We start from the raw sequence: 20,000 nt of genomic DNA on the forward strand, positions 1-20,000 counted from the left end.
CTCTTAACATTTCTTCAAATCTTTCCGCAAAAAAGCGCGCTGTTTCAAGTTCCTCAGCACTTTCCTCTACGTATGTTTTAGCGTCGATGTAGGACTCGTTAAGAACCGAAACTAACATATTCATAAGGACAATCGTCATTATTGTCATGTAGATGAAAACGAATAGGGGTCCAAGAATTGGGTGTTCACGTCTTAAATCATCAAGTGGGACAGCTTTTCCCAGAAGGAATTCAAACTGAGAAATCACTGCTTGCAAATAACTAGAGTATTCAAGGACAGTGTGACCAAAAAATTGTTTTCCTGATATAACAAAGCCATTAAACATTATCAGGAAGATAAAAACGTACGACAGCTGATAGCCTACCGACTGACGGAAAGATGAAAACAAGTAGATTACATAAGGATTAAATCGAATCAGATTTAAAAGTTTAAGTGTTACCATAAAAATAGCACAGGCATTTGCAACATTTTCCCAACTAGCCCAAGTCAAGGAGGAGTGAAAATGTACGATATCATATGGATTGTTTTGGATAGATTTGATGCTTTTTAAGAGAGTTTTCGATCGGATCACGTAGAACACTACTGCCAATACTGAGAATATGATCATGAAAAAATCGACCATGTTCCATACTGACTTGAAAAAGCTAAGGCGGCCACGGTGGAAGTTGTAAAACATCATGATGAGGTAATAACACACCATGGCCATGAAAAGGAACTGGCAGATTAAGTAGAACATTTGAGCCCCTGATTCAGTGCTTTGTAAGTCGAGCGTTTCAACCGTTCTTGTTGTGTAAGCAGCACCATTGGAAAGAACCTCGTAAAAGTACGTGGCTATGCTGAGAAGATTTGTGTTAACGTTGAAAACTGCGAACTCTAATATCACTGCTCGCGTCTGGCGATCAACCCATCCATGACCGAATGTTTCACCAAGGACACTTCGGCCAGTTTCTACGTCGTATCCCAAGACAGCGACATAGCCACCTCCTTCATATGTATTGTAGGTCCCCGTTATTCGACCATTGTCTAGTTCTTCACTTGTGCGATAACGCCAAGGTTTGGGGCACAGTTGAAGAGCCTTTGGCCATGAAGTATTGTAAGGGAGTTGTTTCCATCCAGGAAGAGTCAGTGATGTGGTGTCCTCACCCTCACTTGAGTAATCGTAGAGGCAGTCTGGGAAAAGCTCAGCTAATGATTTGCAAGAACCTAAAATTAAAATATTTAATAAACATGTTTTCTATCATTTTTTAGCAAGCAGCATTACATTAGACTGGCCTAAGACAACGGAATAGATCGTTTTCACATGAAGTCACGGCGGCCATATTGGTGTCCCAAACTAATCCTGTAGGAGTCGAACTCCTTTCTTACGAAAAGGCTTTATTTTGTTCCATAAATTTGCATAAATACTGGCCACGCGAGTGAAGACGATCTGTTTCTCGGCCTTTCCGTAACTTTGACTTTGGAATGTACGTAATACCTCGTTAACGTATCAGTCATTTCAGAGATAACCGAATAACAAAAAGTGGTTTGTAATCACTTTAGTGAAAAAAAGTCGCACTTATTTATTCCGATTGTGCATTTTTGTTGTTTGCAGCCTTTTATAACCAGTTTGCTAAACTAACTATTATAAGGCATAAGAATCAGAATTTTTTTATCGCTTTAAAATTAGGTTTTGCAAATTCTAAATTATAAAGCTTACTCTTTTTTACTCTGAGTTGCCTCATCCATGGCATACCGACCAATAACGACACCTTGTTTTCAACATACACATCTTTCTCTTGACGTCCATTGTACCACGGATGGCTGTAAATATTTGGGAGGAACTCTTGTCTCATCCAACCCCATAGTTTATATCTTCCAGTTACCTGAAATGATAATAGTGCTGCTGTTTATACAGTCAACCATTGAAAGGACACCTCTATATGACGGACATCTCTTCAAAACGGACGCATCATGCTAGTCCAAAAGGTATGGAATTGACGGTAGTCCAATGAAATGCGATGGTTCTGAAACAACTTAGTCGAAAATACGACGGAGGGAACGCCAACGCTAGGTTCAAGCGGCGACAAAAGTCAGGAAACCTCCTGTAAACGCGACCACCGGAGAAACATGTAACACCTCTCTCCAGTGTTACTATATCACTTGCAATCAAAGAACATGCATGGCAAGGTGAAATTTTATACCGGAACTTAAACTACAGGACGCGGAGACGCAAACACAAACTAAAAAAATAATGTATTACTACATTTCAAACATCTCATCAATAATTCATGAAGAAAATACCATATCAGTGATAATGAGTGTCTGTTATTCTGAAAAAACACGGATAATTTTTCAGCGTTTGAAAATTAAATTGGGACTGTCTAATAAGTTTTAAGTTTTACAGAGTCGAAGACACAACGTTTCGTCTTGTGTTTTAAACTTGATAGAATACTCTCGTCTTTTTGGTCAATCTATTCATTAAATCAGGTTTTGTGTCTAAAACTCAATGTTGAAAATTGAAAGTTACAACTAAAAGTATTCCAGCTTCTCCCTAGTACATGACTTCACTAATAAGGCCTTACCGTTTCAAACTTTGCAAAAGGATTCATCAGAGTGGTAGTCATCATAAAGCGATTACTATTCTTGTTTCCATAACACACTATCGCCAAGAAAAACACAAATATCAAATGAACAACAATTTCTTTCATCGTGCTTGCCAACTTAAGTTCTTTTTTGGCTCGTTCACGCATGACTCCTAACCTTGCGCGCTTATAACGCTGTTTAGGATCATCAGAAAATAGATCTATGTCATTCAAGTTAACATCTTCATTCTCTGTTTCAGAATCTTCACTGTCGTCCTTGGTTCTCGTTACAAGCAATGAAACTATCACCACGGCCAACATGACCTTTGTTGGCTGTACAACGAAGATATCCTGACCATTTGAAATCAAAATAGAGGAGAGCCATTGCTCTGCCACTTCTTTGCCCCACATTAAGCTGTAAAATAAAGTGAAGGTTGCTGCAGTAAGAGTTGTAGAAAAACAAAGCAACCATGCTAGGTATACGCAACAGTGAGGCAACATGCAACCATCGTCTTTTACTCTGTCGACGAGTTCTTGGACGTGATCCACTTCCCTATATTTGTCTGCTTTTGTATTCCTTGGCTTGCTCGATTTAAAGAGCAAAACAATGACTATATTTACAGGTGCAACTATCAGTCCACTTTGCACACCAACAACGATTTGTCTCCACGAAACCTTGAACGGTCCAATGTAAATAGTACCCTCTGATTCCCCACCAATGTTATAGAACATAGCATTGGCAATCATGGCGCTGAAGAGAACTGAAAGGCAGCAGGAGGCTCTTTGCACACGAGTAAACGAGCTGCTACAGGCCTTGCCAAAGACAGACATCCACAAGTGACTGTCTGCAATTTTTCTTCCGAACCGGCTTCGAACTTGATCTGAGAAGGAACCCAAATTTCCATGCTTTACGGTAGCTTCTGTTAAACCATCACCTTTTTCTACCGCAAGCCATCTGTTTATTGGGAAGGTCCATTGTTCTTCTTTTTGTCTGTCTCTGATTGTAACTGTTTCCACAAACCAAGAAGGGCCGCGCCCTGAGTTGTCATGTTCTAAGGTTATTTCTTTCAACGTTCCCAACGATTCATCAGCGATCAAAACAAATCCGTTTATACCTCCTCTTGCAAACAGATCACTTGAGTCGTCTTTCCTGCGCAGTGGAATGTGATTGTGCTCATCTAAGTCACCTTTAATACTGATTGTCACGTTTGCTGTTGTACCCGAATTTTTCCAAACGCCTGTGGAAATTACCATGTCGTAATAATAGGTCCCTTCTTCCACAATGGATACATGCTTTGGGGGGCACATCTAATGTTGAAGCAAAATTTTGTTATTTATATGACGCTGGTGTAATCAAATTTAATCTTACTGGCGAGACAATAATTACTATTGAAAACTACAAATAGTGTAGCGCGACAAACGAGTAATTTTAATAGACCCATCCTTATACGTAGGGAAAACGCCACAGAGTAACGGATCAAAATATTGAAACTTTTCTCCCCCTGAAATAAAAGGAGAAACTTGGTTTTAAAATTATGTAACCATGCTCGGTCATGTTCGGTCATGCAACAGTTTAACTTCACCACATGTCTATATGAAAGGGTCTGCATGCATATGCGTCTTTTCAGTCACGATCTTCAGTTTCTAAATTTGGGTGATCGCGTTTGCAATCTTAAAAAAGTACGGTGGGACACTGTAGGTATTGGAGGATACGCACTGAGTAATACTCTGCGCTTTGTTCAATGGCCTAGGTACGAAAAATTATCGCGAGATGTGGGTTTTCGAAGGACCGTTTTGGACGGTCGAAAACGATGCGAAAATGTTGGGTAAGCGACAACTATTTAGACTGGACACGGCTTTGGTGTTAACACCGTGAACAAATGTCTGCAGATGAGCCTAGGGTGTCACTAGATATGCTAAAGATAATACATTTATTTTCACACATACCTTGTTTTCATCTCTTTTATCCGCTCTCCTCGCAAAAACTAGTACAACAAAATAAAGAAGAAACGCGCAAGCAATGGTCACCAGTACGGAAATGTTACCACTCTCAGCAAGGTTTGCAAACTCTGTGAAAACTTTGTCAAAGTCTATTGGATTTGGTGCTTGAATAAAGTTACCCCCGAAGGAGGTAAGGTGATTACAACGGCAAATGAGATGGGTGATATTCGACCTGCGATCAACCTACGAAAGAAGACTCAGTTATTAGCAACAATGCAAAGGAGAAGGAAAAAGATTGGGAAGATGATACATAAAGAATGTATAGGGACACGACTTAGCACTGATTGCCTCATTTTTGCTTCAGGCTTCCATCCCACAGGTTCAATGCTGTTCAAAAGCTGCTTATCAAGATTAAAAAAATTAAGAAGAATGCTGAATCAAACGCTATGAACAAATGAAAATGCAATCGAGCGTCGTAGGTTCCCATTTTACAGTTTTAGTTAGCTACAATCTTGGACAAAAATTTTTAGGAATTTTGTCCTTTCTTACCCACAGAACGCCTATCCCACGTATTTAGTACCGCTATGGCCCCCTCCCCTCGCCCCACCCCGACCATAGTTGTTCAGTCGCAATGAGAAATGATCTTGTCTTCCCCGTAGCCGTTTTTGTCTCGTCACGCAACACTCCTCCCCAGCAAAAGGCTGCTCGCATTTGCGTGAGGGAGACTGGAAATTATCCAGCAGACTTCAACATCACTTTTTATGGGGGGGAGGCCTAGGGGGGAGTATCTGTAGTTGTCTGTGTTTTCAAGAACTTTATCTTGAAACTAGACATGGCAACGTCCATTTTGTTAACATTTTTGTCCAAGATTGTTAGTGTTTAATCGGGGTTTTATAGAGCAATAAGGACACATAGGGTCCCAATGGTAGGGTGGTCAAGTTAATATTACATCAATGTTCTAGGAAGAAGAAATCAACCTTGGATACCCAGGCTAAGGGTAGGGCGAGCGTTTCAAGTGCATAGGCGCATCAAGAAGTTTGGGTTACCTTGCAACCATCAGATGTCCACTTGTCCCTATCTTCAGACCAATACAAACAGCTTGATTGAGTGATGGTCATTGAATAGTTAACATCCGTCGAAGGGTTGTACTGCGGAGTAACCGTTTTAGTAAAACCCTTTGGCGGTGGATCTTTGAAGCCAACACAGGAGCGCCTTTGACGTCCGTGGCCGAAACAAGATCGTTTTTCTCTGGCGTGTTCACTGGTATTTGTAGCACCCAAGAAAAGAATTCCCACATAAAGCAGACCTCGTTTTGGTGGCACCACTGTCATAGATGTTTCCTCTGGAAGACAGGACAAGCTGTTGTTTTTGCCATCTGTTTGGTTTTCACACATTGATTTAAACTCTCGAGTAAAATTGTGATCGTGATTGTCAACTGTGGGCCTTAATCCAAATTTAATAAACACTTTCATGAAAAAGACACCTACTTCCGTAATACCCATCTTTATGGTCACTGGGACGTCCGCAAGATCCGTGTAGTAACTGCAGATGGTCATTTTATTTGGCTTTAAAAAGGAATGTCCAGGTACATCGCTGTTGTTTGTATTGTTTGTCGGTGACACTGAAATTGGTATCACTATGACGATGTCTTCTTTGAGGTTCGATACGTTTATTTTTGTCCCATTATTACTTTGAAGTTCGAGGCTGGTTACTGGAGACTGAATCGCATTGCTGCTGTTGTCCCAGGTGTAAGGGTTTAACTTCATTGTCAGCATCTACGTAAAATTGAGAAAGTGTGATGCCGCGATAAACACCAAATACGTATAGATAGACTTACAACCTGTTAGTTTTTCTAATAAATAAAACAGCAACTTTCCGTTGCCTATAATTGGCAGAAAGAGGGGAAAAATTGCGCCATCATTCGATTATTCTCTTAAGGTTGATTTCCACTGACGCGTTTTTTGGCTACGCACGTTAACGCACGTGAATTTTAATCACATAAATAAAATAGAGGCAAGATATAAAGTGTTGAGATTTAAGTGAAGTTGTGCGAGATTCTAATTTTACGCTTACGTGTGACCTTTCATACATTGCCTCTATTTTATTTGCCAACGTAAATTTTTAGGCACGTACGCACGTAAAAGTTACGCGACAGTGGAAATCAAACCTTACGGACCGTGGCTGTCAACCAATGAGGACGCGATATTCATGTTGACAAGCGGGATTTATTTCTCTAATTCATCATAAACATTATTATAAGGGCTATATTATGGTAAATTCTACATTCAAAGCTGGGATGAAATTATTAGTAAGTATGCTCAGTCACCTTTTCCCATACTTGAAACTCTAAATCTAAGTGAAAACAATAATCGTTTCAGGTCATTTTACAAGAAAGAAGTTTAATTTTAAAACGTTGGTCCAACTTTTTCAAGTTGCAATCCATCTCGATCTTAGCCATTTAAAGCCAAAGTCCTACACTTATACACATGTAGCTGAGATTGGTGGCTGAGGTATAGTATGTTGGCATACTAACGTTTAATAAAACTGCACAAAAATTTCAGGGTTTTCAGTTATTCCAATCTGTTTTTAGGGTTTAAAAGTCGTACCAAAAGATCGTGACATAACAGTTACCTAAAACCCGGCAACCTTTATATGCGAACCATAAATAAGTCACGCACTTTAAAGAAACAAAAAGTCCCTTACCTTTGCATTTACGTTATCCGTGCCCATTTCTCCAAGGTTTCCTGGCAGCTGAAACTTTGATGGTCCTTCTTCCATACTAAGTCCATTAACATCCTTTGGACCGACCTTCTTGAGGGATGAAGCGAGATTTGCAGTTTTAATGATCATACTTTCGGAAGGAACAAGGCGAACAAAAAACCCATCGTTCATAGCATTCAAATTTTTCGAGGCTCTTAGTACGTTCTCCTGCAGTCACAAAAGAAATAAGTTAAAAATAGAATCCTGGCGACAAAACAAAAAACCTTTAATTGAGAAAAACATTTCTATAAATAACAAATCTTATTAAGCTTGGCGCTCCACCATTAAAAAATGGACATTTTAAGAAACGGTCCAGATAAGAACGATAGCAGCAACGGCAACGAACATGTTGGAATGCAAAAAAGGTGCTAACTTTTCTATTGTCTGTACTTACTTCTGATTGGCTTAAACAGCAAAAGTTAACAAAACTTCGTAAAGCGGTACATAAACAGCTATTTCGAGAAAGGTTGTCGGAAAAAGTGCACGCGACAATCCCGAAAGGCATTGTGGGTGGTTTTGAGTTTACTGTTCTTCAAAGAAATTTGAAAGAATTTGCACGAAAGGCCATGAAAATGTGTTTGCGAGTGCTAAAGGAAAGCCACAAACGTAGGTTCGACAGCTAAAGTCGTCAGAAACAGTGTATCGATCATATCCCATATTACCTTTCGGGATTGTCGCGTGCACATTTTTCCGACAACCTTTCTCGAAATGGCTGTATTCATCCCTACTTTCCAACCATCTCCCATATAACAAAATCTGGTCTCAGTTTGAATAACAAAGAAATCCTATGTGGGGATCATGTAAAATTGTAAACTTTTCTTGGCTATTGTTTTCAACTCTTGTGATTGGTCAAAATCTTTTAACACAAAAAAACGCCTTTTCAAAGAGGAGTGTAAATGCATTTTATTGCGTAAACGGCCTTCGTGTAGGTTTATGCATTTCTGTGTAAAAATGAGAACATTCCTAAGTGGGGAAACACCGTTTCCGCATAACAAAATAAATTGCTATCCACCTTACCCGGATCATTACTTAAAAACATTGTCTTTTACGGGTCGTGGATTTAAAAAGCTTTAATTAACATCAATATTTGAAATGTTTCAGAATATCCAGAATAGTACATCCTTGTCAGACTTATTTGGCAAAAATTGTGAAAGAGCTCAATAAAGAGGCTTTCAAGCAAACGATAATAGAATGCCTGAGAGGAGTGGGGTTGCGGGCTTCAGACGGTGAACACTAACGATTCAGTTTTTGATATGGTAACTTTAGTCGTGAACTTCCTTTGAAATAGAAGTCTTGAATTCAACGTTTTTTCAATATAGCTTCAAATTTGGCAACGTAACATGGAAATTAAAAAACGAAATTAAGAAATAATTGAGTGTCCACGCTAACAGGAACGTTGTATTTTCTAAAATTCTTAACCTTATCACTTGCCTTAGCTTCCTCTGCTGCTCCGTTCGATTGGCCGGATGCAGATTGTAGTACATTGTTAAGGCAGCTTGTGACACTCGTTGCTGCTTCATCTAACTCAGCATTGAAAGGCTGCTCGAGGTCGTTTAGAGCCGACAAAAGTAGGCTGGTTGTTTTCTCTGTCAGTTCTGTTGCTTTATTCTGAAGTAATGAATATTTATTACTTCAACGAAACACGATTCTGCCAACAGGGGTCTTTTTTGCATGAGCATGCGCGACCGCTGACTTGACAAATTGTTCACTTTGAAAGCTTGCTTGAGATTGAAATGGTAGCAGGGACTTAGGAAAGACCTTCGTTGTACAAAATAAGTAAAGATCTGGTGATTTAAAAAGGAGACTGATGCGCTGAACAAGGTGAAAGAGCAAGTTTCTCAAGGATGTCTGACACGAACATGGCTGCTTGTTGTTGTTTGGCGCTCGACTCGTGTCTTGATTGCCCTTCAAGAACCGCAAAAGTCTGGCATAGAATGCATTGCTGATGCGTAGCTATTGAGAAAAATGTTCTCTATTTAGTGTTTGTCTATAAATCGGATGTAAATTAGTTTCTCGATGCCGTAGAGGATTTCTGTCAATAATTTGTTGATATCTGATTTAGCAATATTTCGGGAGTTGATAAATAACGATCAGCGGGCGACTACCACGCCGTTATCAGTTGGAATAGAAAGTTGTTCCCTTAAGTATTTTAGCCATACAAAGTTTGTTTATCGGAAAATTGTAGAACTTCTTGTTTTTGCGTGGACTAACATTGTAACGCATCTTTTACAGGAACTTGCTTTTAGCCACAACTTAATTGTTCTAATAATTTTTAACTTTTAGTCGGTATCACATGTTTACTGTACTTCTTGGGAAACCTAACCGTTTGTTTCATCAAAATCGGTCACAAGACTCGACTTTAATTTCGGTCCTATTGAATGCAGTTGACTGTGTCTCATTGATATTCATTTCTTCTTATTGTTCGAGACGTACAGTGACTACCACCAACATCTCCCAGGTGACTAATCTACGTCTCGTGTGCTCTTAATTTTGTAGCTTTAAAGAGCTGGAAAAATTGTAGAACATATATTAATTCACTGCTGAAATGAACACCGGCTTTTGCGCACTTCGAACCCACTCGCTGAAATTTGCTATGGTTTTTGTGGTAATATTTCTGTTCCTTTCCCATTTCAAAACAAAGAAATTAAAATTGTTAAATTGCATCAACAAACGTTTCGGCACTTTGTTTGGACTTTGATGACGTCAGCGCAATCCAACAGGCACTACATATACGCGCGCTGTTGTACAGGTCAAGTGGGGAGATGAAATTTGATAGTAGCTCGTGTATGTTAAAGCCGGTCTACTTCGCTTTTGTCAAGACCATGTTAGAGGTTTTTTTTTTTTTTTGCAAACTACACATTTTGTTAAATCACGAGCACATTCGCCAAGACCAACGAGCGAACTAATCGCGATGATAGCTTTGAGACGCGCCATTTTGATGAAGGCAGACCCTGTTATGAGCCTCCATGCACGTCGCTTGTTCAGTGGTCGCGCATGCTCATGCAAAAAAGACCCCTGTTGATTCTGCCACGTTGTTGGTTCAGAAAGACAAAGAAGTAAAACTCAACCTTTAAAAGGAGCTGGATTAAACTGACAGGATGCGGGATCTAAGGATACACTTCTGCAGCGATAAACCCTTAATTTATGATTAGAAAGTGTTCAATGTTTTCTATTTATAATAAAATATTCTTTGCAAATCGGTCCAGGAATAAATAATACCACAGACTATTGGTATAATTATTACAAAAAGTAATTGATTTTCGAGTTTATCACCCTACAACAAAATGTAATTTTTTGTACGATTCTGATTAGTTTAAACAATATTATTTACTTAATCTGCACTACGAAGCATGTATATTAATGCAAGACTAATTTACTTGGGAGATAATTTCTAATTGTGATCTTTTGGTGTCTCCAGATTTTAGGATCGGCGTTTAAACGTTTCCGAGCAGAAGAGATATCCTCTTCAAAATGGGGTTCAATTTCACTTTATTTACAGTTGGGAGGCCGATGCATTTTCAGTATTAATATGCAATGGCGGATCAAGGGGGTCATGGGGGAAGCCCCCACCCCCTTACTTGGGGGACTGGATGAGCCGGCCCCCCACTTACTTAAAGCTCTGAATTCATAACTTGTACGAAACCATTTCTTATGGACCGTCAAGCAATAGTAAATAGTATTATTAGTCTTATTACTTAAGTAATGTGCTGGTTACCATGGCGTCAATGCAGTTATCGCATGTTTGCTCTCCTTGTTCTCCAGTCGCCACTTTGACTACCGCCATAATCGTTCGAGACATTTGCAGGGTCTCTGGGTTTATTGCTGTGAATTTCTCCACTAATGTGGTCGAAATCTGGTAGCGTTCAAAAGCATTACATAAAGTTAATATTCGAAGAGATAACATGTTAATGTCAATTAAAAAGTGCCTCAATAAATTTTACAAGCGCGGTGCATATAAGAGAGTTTATTTTTGACTACCCAAGTAACCCTCTTGACGCATGAAACAGAGAAGTGGCACAAGGTTCACCTCCTGCAGTGCATTGCATTAGGAGCAAGGGTGGCACAGTTGGTTAGTGCGCGGCCCTCGGTGCGAGAGCTCCTGAGTTCGATTCCCGGTGACATCACATCATTGTTCAACTTCTCCCCTTTCTGTGTAGCTTTGATTAGCTTTAAATACCCTTAGATTGGAGCATTGATGGAGAGAGGGGGGTAAAATGAGCGCACCGTCGACCTCAAGTTTATCAGTTATTACCGTCACGAGTTATCGGCGTAAAATCTGGTTGCTTTACCTTTTTGTACCTTTTTATTGCGAGGAGTGGCCTCTGGAAAATACTTATACGCGTTCTTGATATGCTTTTGAATCAAGTCTAATATTAAAAGGCACGATCATGCGAAGGATAAAAACCTATATGCTGACTTAGAGGCGTCTAGCTAGTAGTTAAATGACAATGGCTCTCCTAGCTAGCACATCAGCTCTTAGACAAACTGAGGCCCTCATTTCAAGGTTCACTTTATGACCTTCTTAATGGCCGACCTCCCAGAGGTAGGGAAAAAACACTATATCCAGAGAACACTACAAAAAAATTGTACAGTCGTGGTTTGTAGTGAAAAAAACCTGTCAAACTGGTTAAGCCACCTAAAAATAACACATGACCTTATCTTAATGTGATTCCAAAGCAATTTTGCATTCCCCGTAAGCAGAAACTCATAAGGGATTTCTGCTGTAATTTAATGAGTTTCCTTGGCAAAAAAAAGAGTAAAACATCCCGTGGCTGTTATACTACTTCAACATGAAAGCAAAATGCTACTAAAGCCATCTATCAACATCGTTAGAAGGGACTGAGTAGAGTCCACATCGGAGGGCGTGTCGCTCACGATGACTCTTACTGCCCAGTTACACTGCTTAAATCAGAGCTGCTAATAACCATTTTCAATTCTCAAATTTCTCAGGCCTCATCGTGATGCATAGAATAATTGCGCCCAGTGACATCCTTCATCCTACTTAAAAGGTAAAAACCTTTATCAGTACCATTATGTTACCTACCGAAGTTTTTACTTCTATGCTTAAGCCTTTTCCACAATCTGGCGTCTCATTAGCTGTCTTCAAGACAGTTAATGCAAGCTGTGAAGCCTGGCTGATTTCACCTTTTCTTAAATATTCATCCAACTTACAGTCCTTTACCGCGATAAGGCCATTTAGCATATTGGCTACTTCATCTACTGGTGTAAAACACGGATTAAATTTGGAGGATGGCTTCACCTACAAAGAGATTAGGCAATAAATTTATTCATATCACAGTTTTTAGCAGTTCGTATGCATTTTTGCAATGCATTTATCAACATGTTTAGCGGCTCTATTGTTGTTGCTCCTGGTTTATAGTGTTTACCTTTATATATTTCGACCCATCAAGAAGAGCTACCACTCAAAGGAATGTGTACCAGAATAGGTACCTGTTCTTAAAATTCGCTGAGTAGATCAAGGAAAAAAAAACTTTAAGGTGACTCGACCCAGTTTTTTTAGGGGGTACCATCCTACTTTGAAGCTCTCTGGTATCCCCACCTTTACTTTTATCGTAAGTCTAACACATAGAATAGATAACATATAGATCAATCTACAATATAACATAAAATTTTTGGCGATCGGAGTAAATGTCACGTGGTTATAATGCCACGCCCCTTTGAGGTCTGAGTCGAAAATCTGCTGTTGCCGGCACTTTTTCGTGAAAATCTCTCGGCTACACATAGTGCGCATTAGTGCCTTGCGCTGAACAGAGTTTCACCAAAATCGCAAAGACCCAATTCGAGAAATTCAGCGGTTTCCAAATTTAGGTTATAATTTATGCGAAAATGATAAGCAAACTTTACACGGATTATATCTAATAAACTATGAGATTCATCTCTGTATTTTGGGCATCCTTATAACAGATGGGTCCTTGCAAGTCAGCAAAACAATTTAGGGCCTTGTAAATGCGCGCGATTTCGAGCAAAGCAAACATATAGAAATTATAGTTTTCGCTATTTGTTGACGTTTGTCAGCGTTTAAGAGTCAATCTCACGAAAAAAGCATTTTCTTAAAAATTCGTAGTTTTTTTTCCTTCAAATTTTTTCAGCGCCACAATTGATTAACTAACTACCCGGACTCTGAATTTCATGGTCATTGAAAAACTGTGACATTACCTTCTATAAACCCAAACTTGAGTAAACATTGAAGATTTTTAGTGTTTTGGCTGAGTTTGTGCTTTGGGAGTTGTCTATTGTTTCTAGTCTGTCATTATACAGCATTCTTGTCCAGCACGCGTGCAATGACCGCGCTTGGCTGACTTCCGAATGTGATAATTTTGGTACAGTGAGACAGCCTATCGCGTGATACATAGAGGTTTAACTCACAATTTTTAATCAATTCTCGTGCTTCTTGTGCCTTTGCAAAAAAATCAAGAAGTGCTACACACTAAATCTACTTATTATTAAAAAAAATGAGATTTATTTCTAAAAGAAATAAATGGTTTTATGCTTAATGTGACTGATCATTATTGTATTTCTCCAGCTACCAGCAAAGGAGGGTTTCCTGTCATCCGGGTGATTTGTCACGAAAGTGTCATTTATGTCACGGGTCATGTAGGTCACAGAAGCGAGGCACAAGGCCTCCTTCCTCGCATTACAAGACAGTCAGAAACATTTTTCCCTCCCTTCCCTCCCGTTAGCTTTATTTTACCCTAGGGAGTGGCGGGTGTGCCCTCACCTTTGCTGGTATAATGTTCTTATGTATCTGGTTTTCCCAGCTTTATATGCTTTAATTTAATAAACGGCCACTCCCGTGGCCAAAATATCCCATAATGGGTTTGTGATTATTTGTGTCCCAGCAAACAGAGCTCACCCAAAGCGAGACTCCGCCAACATCAATAACTTTCGTAATATGTAAAGGAACATGAAGCATAAATATCATTTTTTCATAGGTTCAATGCAAGCCACGGGAATCCCTTCTATTTTCTTATACTAAATTATCATATCTCGGTGAGCATTCGGAAGTCAGCCAAGCGTGGTCATTGCACGCGTGCTGGACAAGAATGCTGTATAATGACAGACTAGAAACAATAGACAACTCCCAAAGCACAATCTCAGCCAAAACGCTAAAAATCTTCAATGTTAACTCAAGTTTGGGCTTATAGAAGGTAATGTCACAGTTTTTCAATGACCATGAAATTCAGAGTCCGGGTAGTTAGTTAATCAATTGTGGCGCTGAAAAAATTTGAAGGAAAAAAAACTACGAATTTTTAAGAAAAAGCCTTTTTTGTGAGATTGACTCTTAAACGCTGACAAACGTCAACAAATAGCGAAAACTATAATTTCTATATGTTTGCTTTGCTCGAAATCGCGCGCATTTACAAGGCCCTAAATTGTTTTGCTGACTTGCAAGGACCCATCTGTTATAAGGATGCCCAAAATACAGAGATGAATCTCATAGTTTATTAGATATAATCCGTGTAAAGTTTGCTTATCATTTTCGCATAAATTATAACCTAAATTTGGAAACCGCTGAATTTCTCGAATTGGGTCTTTGCGATTTTGGTGAAACTCTGTTCAGCGCAAGGCACTAATGCGCACTATGTGTAGCCGAGAGATTTTCACGAAAAAATGCCGGCAACAGCAGATTTTCGACTCAGACCTCAAAGGGGCGTGGCATTATAACCACGTGACATTTACTCCGATCGCCAAAAATTTAATGTTGTATTGTAGGTTGATCTATATGTTATCTATTCTATGTGTTAGACTTACGATAAAAGTAAAGGTGGGGATACCAGAGAGCTTCAAAGTAGGATGGTACCCCCTAAAAAAAACTGGGTCGAGTCACCTTAAGATCACTAATATCGCTATATTTTATAAAGGTAAAAACGTAAAAAATAGAAATATATATTATTTTAAATACCTTTACAAACACTGTCTCTGTAACTGCCACACCAACAAAGTTTTTAACAATGATCGTTATTTGCACTCTGTGTTGATCTTCTGGTTTTCCATTCGGTAACACCGTTGAAACAGACTTTGGAGAGTTTCCATAAGAAATTGGATCGTCTCCAATACGAAATTCATAGCTTAAAGGCTTACTTTTATCTGCCCAATTTAAACACTCAAAGATGAACTCTGTCTCAAGTGCCACGCCTTCGCTGACCAATGGCGTGCAGTGCCCGCTGTGTGGCGCTCCAGCGGTCTCAAAATCCAGTACACCAAACCCTTGTGATCCTGATTGCGAAGTCACAATAAGCTTCAGGGTAAATTTTGTGTTTGAGGGCAATACGTCCTTCTTGATGATCATATTACTCGCATTTAATGCCGTTGAAGTCATATTAGGGAAAATAGTAACATCTTCCAGTGTATCCGTCGCATCGTTTTTCTTTTGTAGCCGCCATTGGTAGACTGAATCAACGCAAGGAACATTGGAGCACTCCGATGTCACTCGAAGCTTGTTTGAAGCCGACACTATGGTTCCACAATCTACAAAGCACCTAAAATCAAAGCAAATTTGATATCAAAGGTAGTTACGTTTCGTTTTCTGCCTATTGAAACAATTATTCCATAGGTGGCATAAATCTAAGCGATAAGGATGATTTGCATCTGTCGAAAATACTTTGCCTCCTTTTTATTGTTACTACTATTTCCGTTTTCAATAAATCTATTTAATTCTTTATTCCTTTCAATATGTTTTTTTTTTTTTCAGACAAGCTAAGTCGATTAATTGAGTGGGCCATATACCATTAAACGAAAAATGTAGTGTCAAAGACTTTCTTTAGATAATATTTCGGTTGCATAACTTACTGTTGTATTTGAGGCGTTTATAGCGTCCTGATCAATTACATTATCACATTTACCTCAGTTTTACTTGAGGTATCTGCCCTGCTACTATCTCAAATGTCATCTCAGCAAAGGCACTCCTCACATCTTTGGACACATTTAAACATAAGAAATATGTCTTTCCTACATCAAGTACACTGGTGTCAATAATAACTGCAAGGGCATTTGCTCCATCAACAAAGGCACCGAAACAATCATTGCTCACTGGACCATTTTCAATTGCCTCACGGCAGTACCAAGTAAATTGGACTCCATCATGATTACCAGGGCCAATGTCTCCGTCATAGCTTAGTGAACCATCCACCGTAACAGTTTCTGCTGATCCCCAACGAACACTGCTCCCACCGTCAATAATGGCACGTAGAGGTGCAGCAATAACCTCAATAAAACCGAAGTTGAACGCCTGAATCGTCTGTGGAGCACCTGAGTCTCCAATTTTAAAAGAAGCAGTAAACTTGACTTGGTAGATTCCCACAGGTATGGATCTCCTATTTATAATCCATTCACTGCTTCCTTCTCTTTCTAAGGTTCCTTCTGCTGACTCTGAACTTGCTAATTCAGCTTCACTCACCAGACGCCATTGCAACACACTTTGCAACACGGGCGCATTTTCTGGTAAACCTTCAATTAGCGCTTGTTGGACACTTTGAACAGATCGCTGGACAACAGTAGCGTTATATTTGTCCTTGGACATATCTACGATGACCACGGTGAAGTCCCCTGTTAATTAAGAAATGGAAACAAAAACTGGAATAAACTTGCTATAGAGTGGTTAAATAACCAAGGCAATTTGTTCAATTGTTGAGGTTCAAGAAGAAATCCTGTGGTCGCAATCCAGTAATGAGGAGCTATTAATTTTCCCTGTTATTAACAGAAAACAGAATTTAGTTCACGTGGCAGTCCCGTGACAGATTGCATAAAAAGACAAAATGTAGTAAAAAAAACACTGACCCATAGTCTTTTGGCTTGTTTGCCACCTTTTTCTCCTACCACATTTTCACGTTATCTATGATCTCTGACTATAGATTCTCATGACAAAACTGAATATATATGAGGAATCTGACAGTTATGATTCATTCTACACAAATTACAAAATACCACTGTGCGCTACTACTCCCCACCTATAGGTTCGCAGACAAGACCATCCCCAGTGTAGTCACTGCGACAACTGCAAGTGAATGAGCCGATTGTGTTGTGACAGTTTGCCACTCCATGACAGTTGTGACTTACTGCTGAGCATTCATCGATATCTAAAATTAAAAAACAAAAGGACTGGACCCTATTTGTAGTTCATGAAGTGAGAACGGTTGCTATCCTTACCAAAATTAGGACAAGTGACTAAAACATTTTGTAGACATTTCCTTTGAATTACATAGTTTTTACAGTGAAAAAAACATCAGATATCCAAACAGCAGAAAGTCGGCTTAAGAAACTTCATTTTTAAAGTCACTATCTAGTGTTTTGAAATTTTTCCAATGGTGCCAAGTGTGATTGCATTTGATTTAACTTTATACATTCAGACGCATCAAACATTTGAAACAACTTCTTATGGACAGATTGTATTGTCATGATCTGCCCGCGCGTTATTCATGATCAAAGTTATAGGTCAATATAGGGGTTTTATGCCTTCTGTACTTGTCACGATGTAGCCTGATGAGCCAGAGGCAAACGCAGATCCATCGGTCGTTCATATCTGCGGTTTAACGTCCAGCACTGTTCAGTTTGCAGAACTTGTACATTGATATAGAATAATAGTACATGTGGTTGAAATAAGATATTACTATCAAATGAAGGAAGCTCTTGTCACCTCGAATAAGTATATAAAGTGCTCACACGCCAACAAACGTACCAGAACATTCCACACCGTTTCCTGAATATCCTTGGACACAGTTGCATGTAAAAGAACCAATTGTGTTACTGCAATGAGCGTTTGCGTTACAGTTATGTGTTCCAGATGTGCATTCGTCTATATCTGTGTGGGAAAGCATATATTAATGACTAACAAAATACCAATAACCTTTAACACTGTTCAAAGACAGCCGCGTGAAAAGACTTGGATTTAAAGCTGGAATGTTTGTGATTCTCCATATTACAAAACGATATCTAATACATTCCCGCTCGGGTGGTTAAAAAAGAAGATTCCCTTTTCAATAATTATTCCTTTTCTGGGTAGTTCTCCATATCTCCATCCTTGGACCTCTAAGTTGGATGTGTAAGAGCAGCCTTTTTCATAAGTAAATTGAGTTATGTTATGTTCTATTGTATTGTTCTATACGTTGTAGTACACTATTATCTTCCTGGTTGCCGTTTTGTTGAAAATTCAGTTTAGTTATAGAATATGTATCAATCAAACATTTTGCAGCTTTGCTCCTTATTCACATATTCCTTTTTGCTTAAAAAATGCCAAAGAATCATAGTATTTATGACGTCATGTGTCGTTACTATAGAAACCAAGTAATGTTGCTAAAATATTACTGAGGAACACACGAACAGAAAATAAGGTCTGAAAAAAAGCACTGATTATAAGGAGAGCTATCCTCTTCGTCTCCCGCGATTATTACTAAGACCTCAGGGTAGTCTAGTATGCTGGGCGCCCGAGGTTGGCCATTATTTTCTAAGCGTGGCAACTGTCAACGAGTTAATTTTAGTTTAAGACCTTCAAGAATCCTTAACGGTGTAGATCTCTCGAACTCTGTTCAACAAAAAGCTTTCAGGTCATGAAACGTAATCACTTCCACGCACGAACTGATCAATGCAAATTTTCCTTTTTTCCATCTGCTATTTCTCTATATAATAGCCTTCTTCAGGAGGGAGTCCACACTACAAACCCAGGCAGCAGCCTTTAGTGCTAGGGTCAAAGCGTTTGGCAACAAAGTGCCTTAGACTAAATTCAGTCAACTCTAGCATCAAACATCATATTTTATAGATGTCATTTCATAAGTGTTATATACAGGCTCTAAATGTGATTTCTAATTGAGATATAATGATGTAATTTACGTCTGTAACGATTACTTTTCAATATTTATATTTAATTTATTGGCCTCGGTGATAATATGCAATAAGCGTTCCCGATAAGTAAAACAGATACAATTGCAGAAAGTTGTTTTGTGAATATCGAAGAAACACCCTTATTCGCTTGGCAACCACCACTCCGCGACCCAGCTCCCCCCTTCCCCCGACACCCCGGTTAACATGGAATCTTTCGGGTTTTTTTGATGCTGAGATTACAAACATACCACCGCACTGTTTTCCATCCCCGGAGTAACCTTGATTACAGCTACAAGTGAATGAACCATCTGTATTGCTGCACGTCGCATCTAAGTGACAGTCGTGCGCATTTGTTGTGCATTCATCAATATCTGTTACAACACAAAAAATGGTAAAACTGTGAAAGGTTTGGCGCGTGATCGTCCTGATGAGCGTTGTCCTGGAAAGAACTGTTTTTGACAGTGACTGACGTTTCTGTAAGGTAGTCGTCTTCAGAGTCAAAGTGAGTTGCATCACGTCTGCTCATGGTCATTGCATCGTTGTTTTTGATGGTTGATGGTTATTGACATGAAATGCTGTTTTTAAAATAGCATGAACAGAAATATCTAATCGTTCGTGTTATTTTAGCTACAAAAAAATATGAAACGGCTTTTAAGAAGCCTTTGAGGCTATTAATCATGATATATAAATGATCAATACCACCTAAGCATATCTTCACATTATAGTGAAACACAGATTAACACCTCAATGAAACATTGTTTTTTTTTTAAAACGTGGCGGTGTAACTAATTTAGGTAATCTCATGATCAGTTCAGATTCGAAATAATAAGATAAAACAGGGCAGTTACTATTAACTTTTACCTACATTTCAATCTCAAATCCTAGGTGGTCTCTTAACTTTAC

At 39.0% G+C, this 20,000-nt stretch overlaps 1 protein-coding gene across 1 annotated transcript in view; it reads right to left on the bottom strand.

Moving 5' to 3' along the window:
* Positions 1-20,000, bottom strand: part of LOC140944347 (polycystin family receptor for egg jelly-like) — a 22,521-nt gene that overhangs the window by 379 nt on the left and 2,142 nt on the right. The window contains exons 5-17 of the mRNA XM_073393513.1: positions 17,959-18,081; positions 17,231-17,359; positions 16,127-16,829; positions 15,187-15,763; positions 12,307-12,522; positions 10,978-11,115; positions 8,682-8,870; positions 7,206-7,430; positions 5,549-6,277; positions 4,509-4,745; positions 2,562-3,869; positions 1,697-1,862; positions 1-1,203 (exon numbers count right to left, since the gene is read on the bottom strand). The exon at positions 1-1,203 is cut by the window's left edge and continues 379 nt beyond it. Of these exons, the coding sequence (XP_073249614.1) occupies positions 1-1,203; positions 1,697-1,862; positions 2,562-3,869; positions 4,509-4,745; positions 5,549-6,277; positions 7,206-7,430; positions 8,682-8,870; positions 10,978-11,115; positions 12,307-12,522; positions 15,187-15,763; positions 16,127-16,829; positions 17,231-17,359; positions 17,959-18,081 (5,943 nt within the window). The remainder of the gene's footprint in view (positions 1,204-1,696; positions 1,863-2,561; positions 3,870-4,508; positions 4,746-5,548; positions 6,278-7,205; positions 7,431-8,681; positions 8,871-10,977; positions 11,116-12,306; positions 12,523-15,186; positions 15,764-16,126; positions 16,830-17,230; positions 17,360-17,958; positions 18,082-20,000) is intronic.

The sequence above is a fragment of the Porites lutea genome, chromosome 7 (assembly GCF_958299795.1).
Source record: "Porites lutea chromosome 7, jaPorLute2.1, whole genome shotgun sequence".
Taxonomy (NCBI): domain Eukaryota; kingdom Metazoa; phylum Cnidaria; class Anthozoa; order Scleractinia; family Poritidae; genus Porites; species Porites lutea.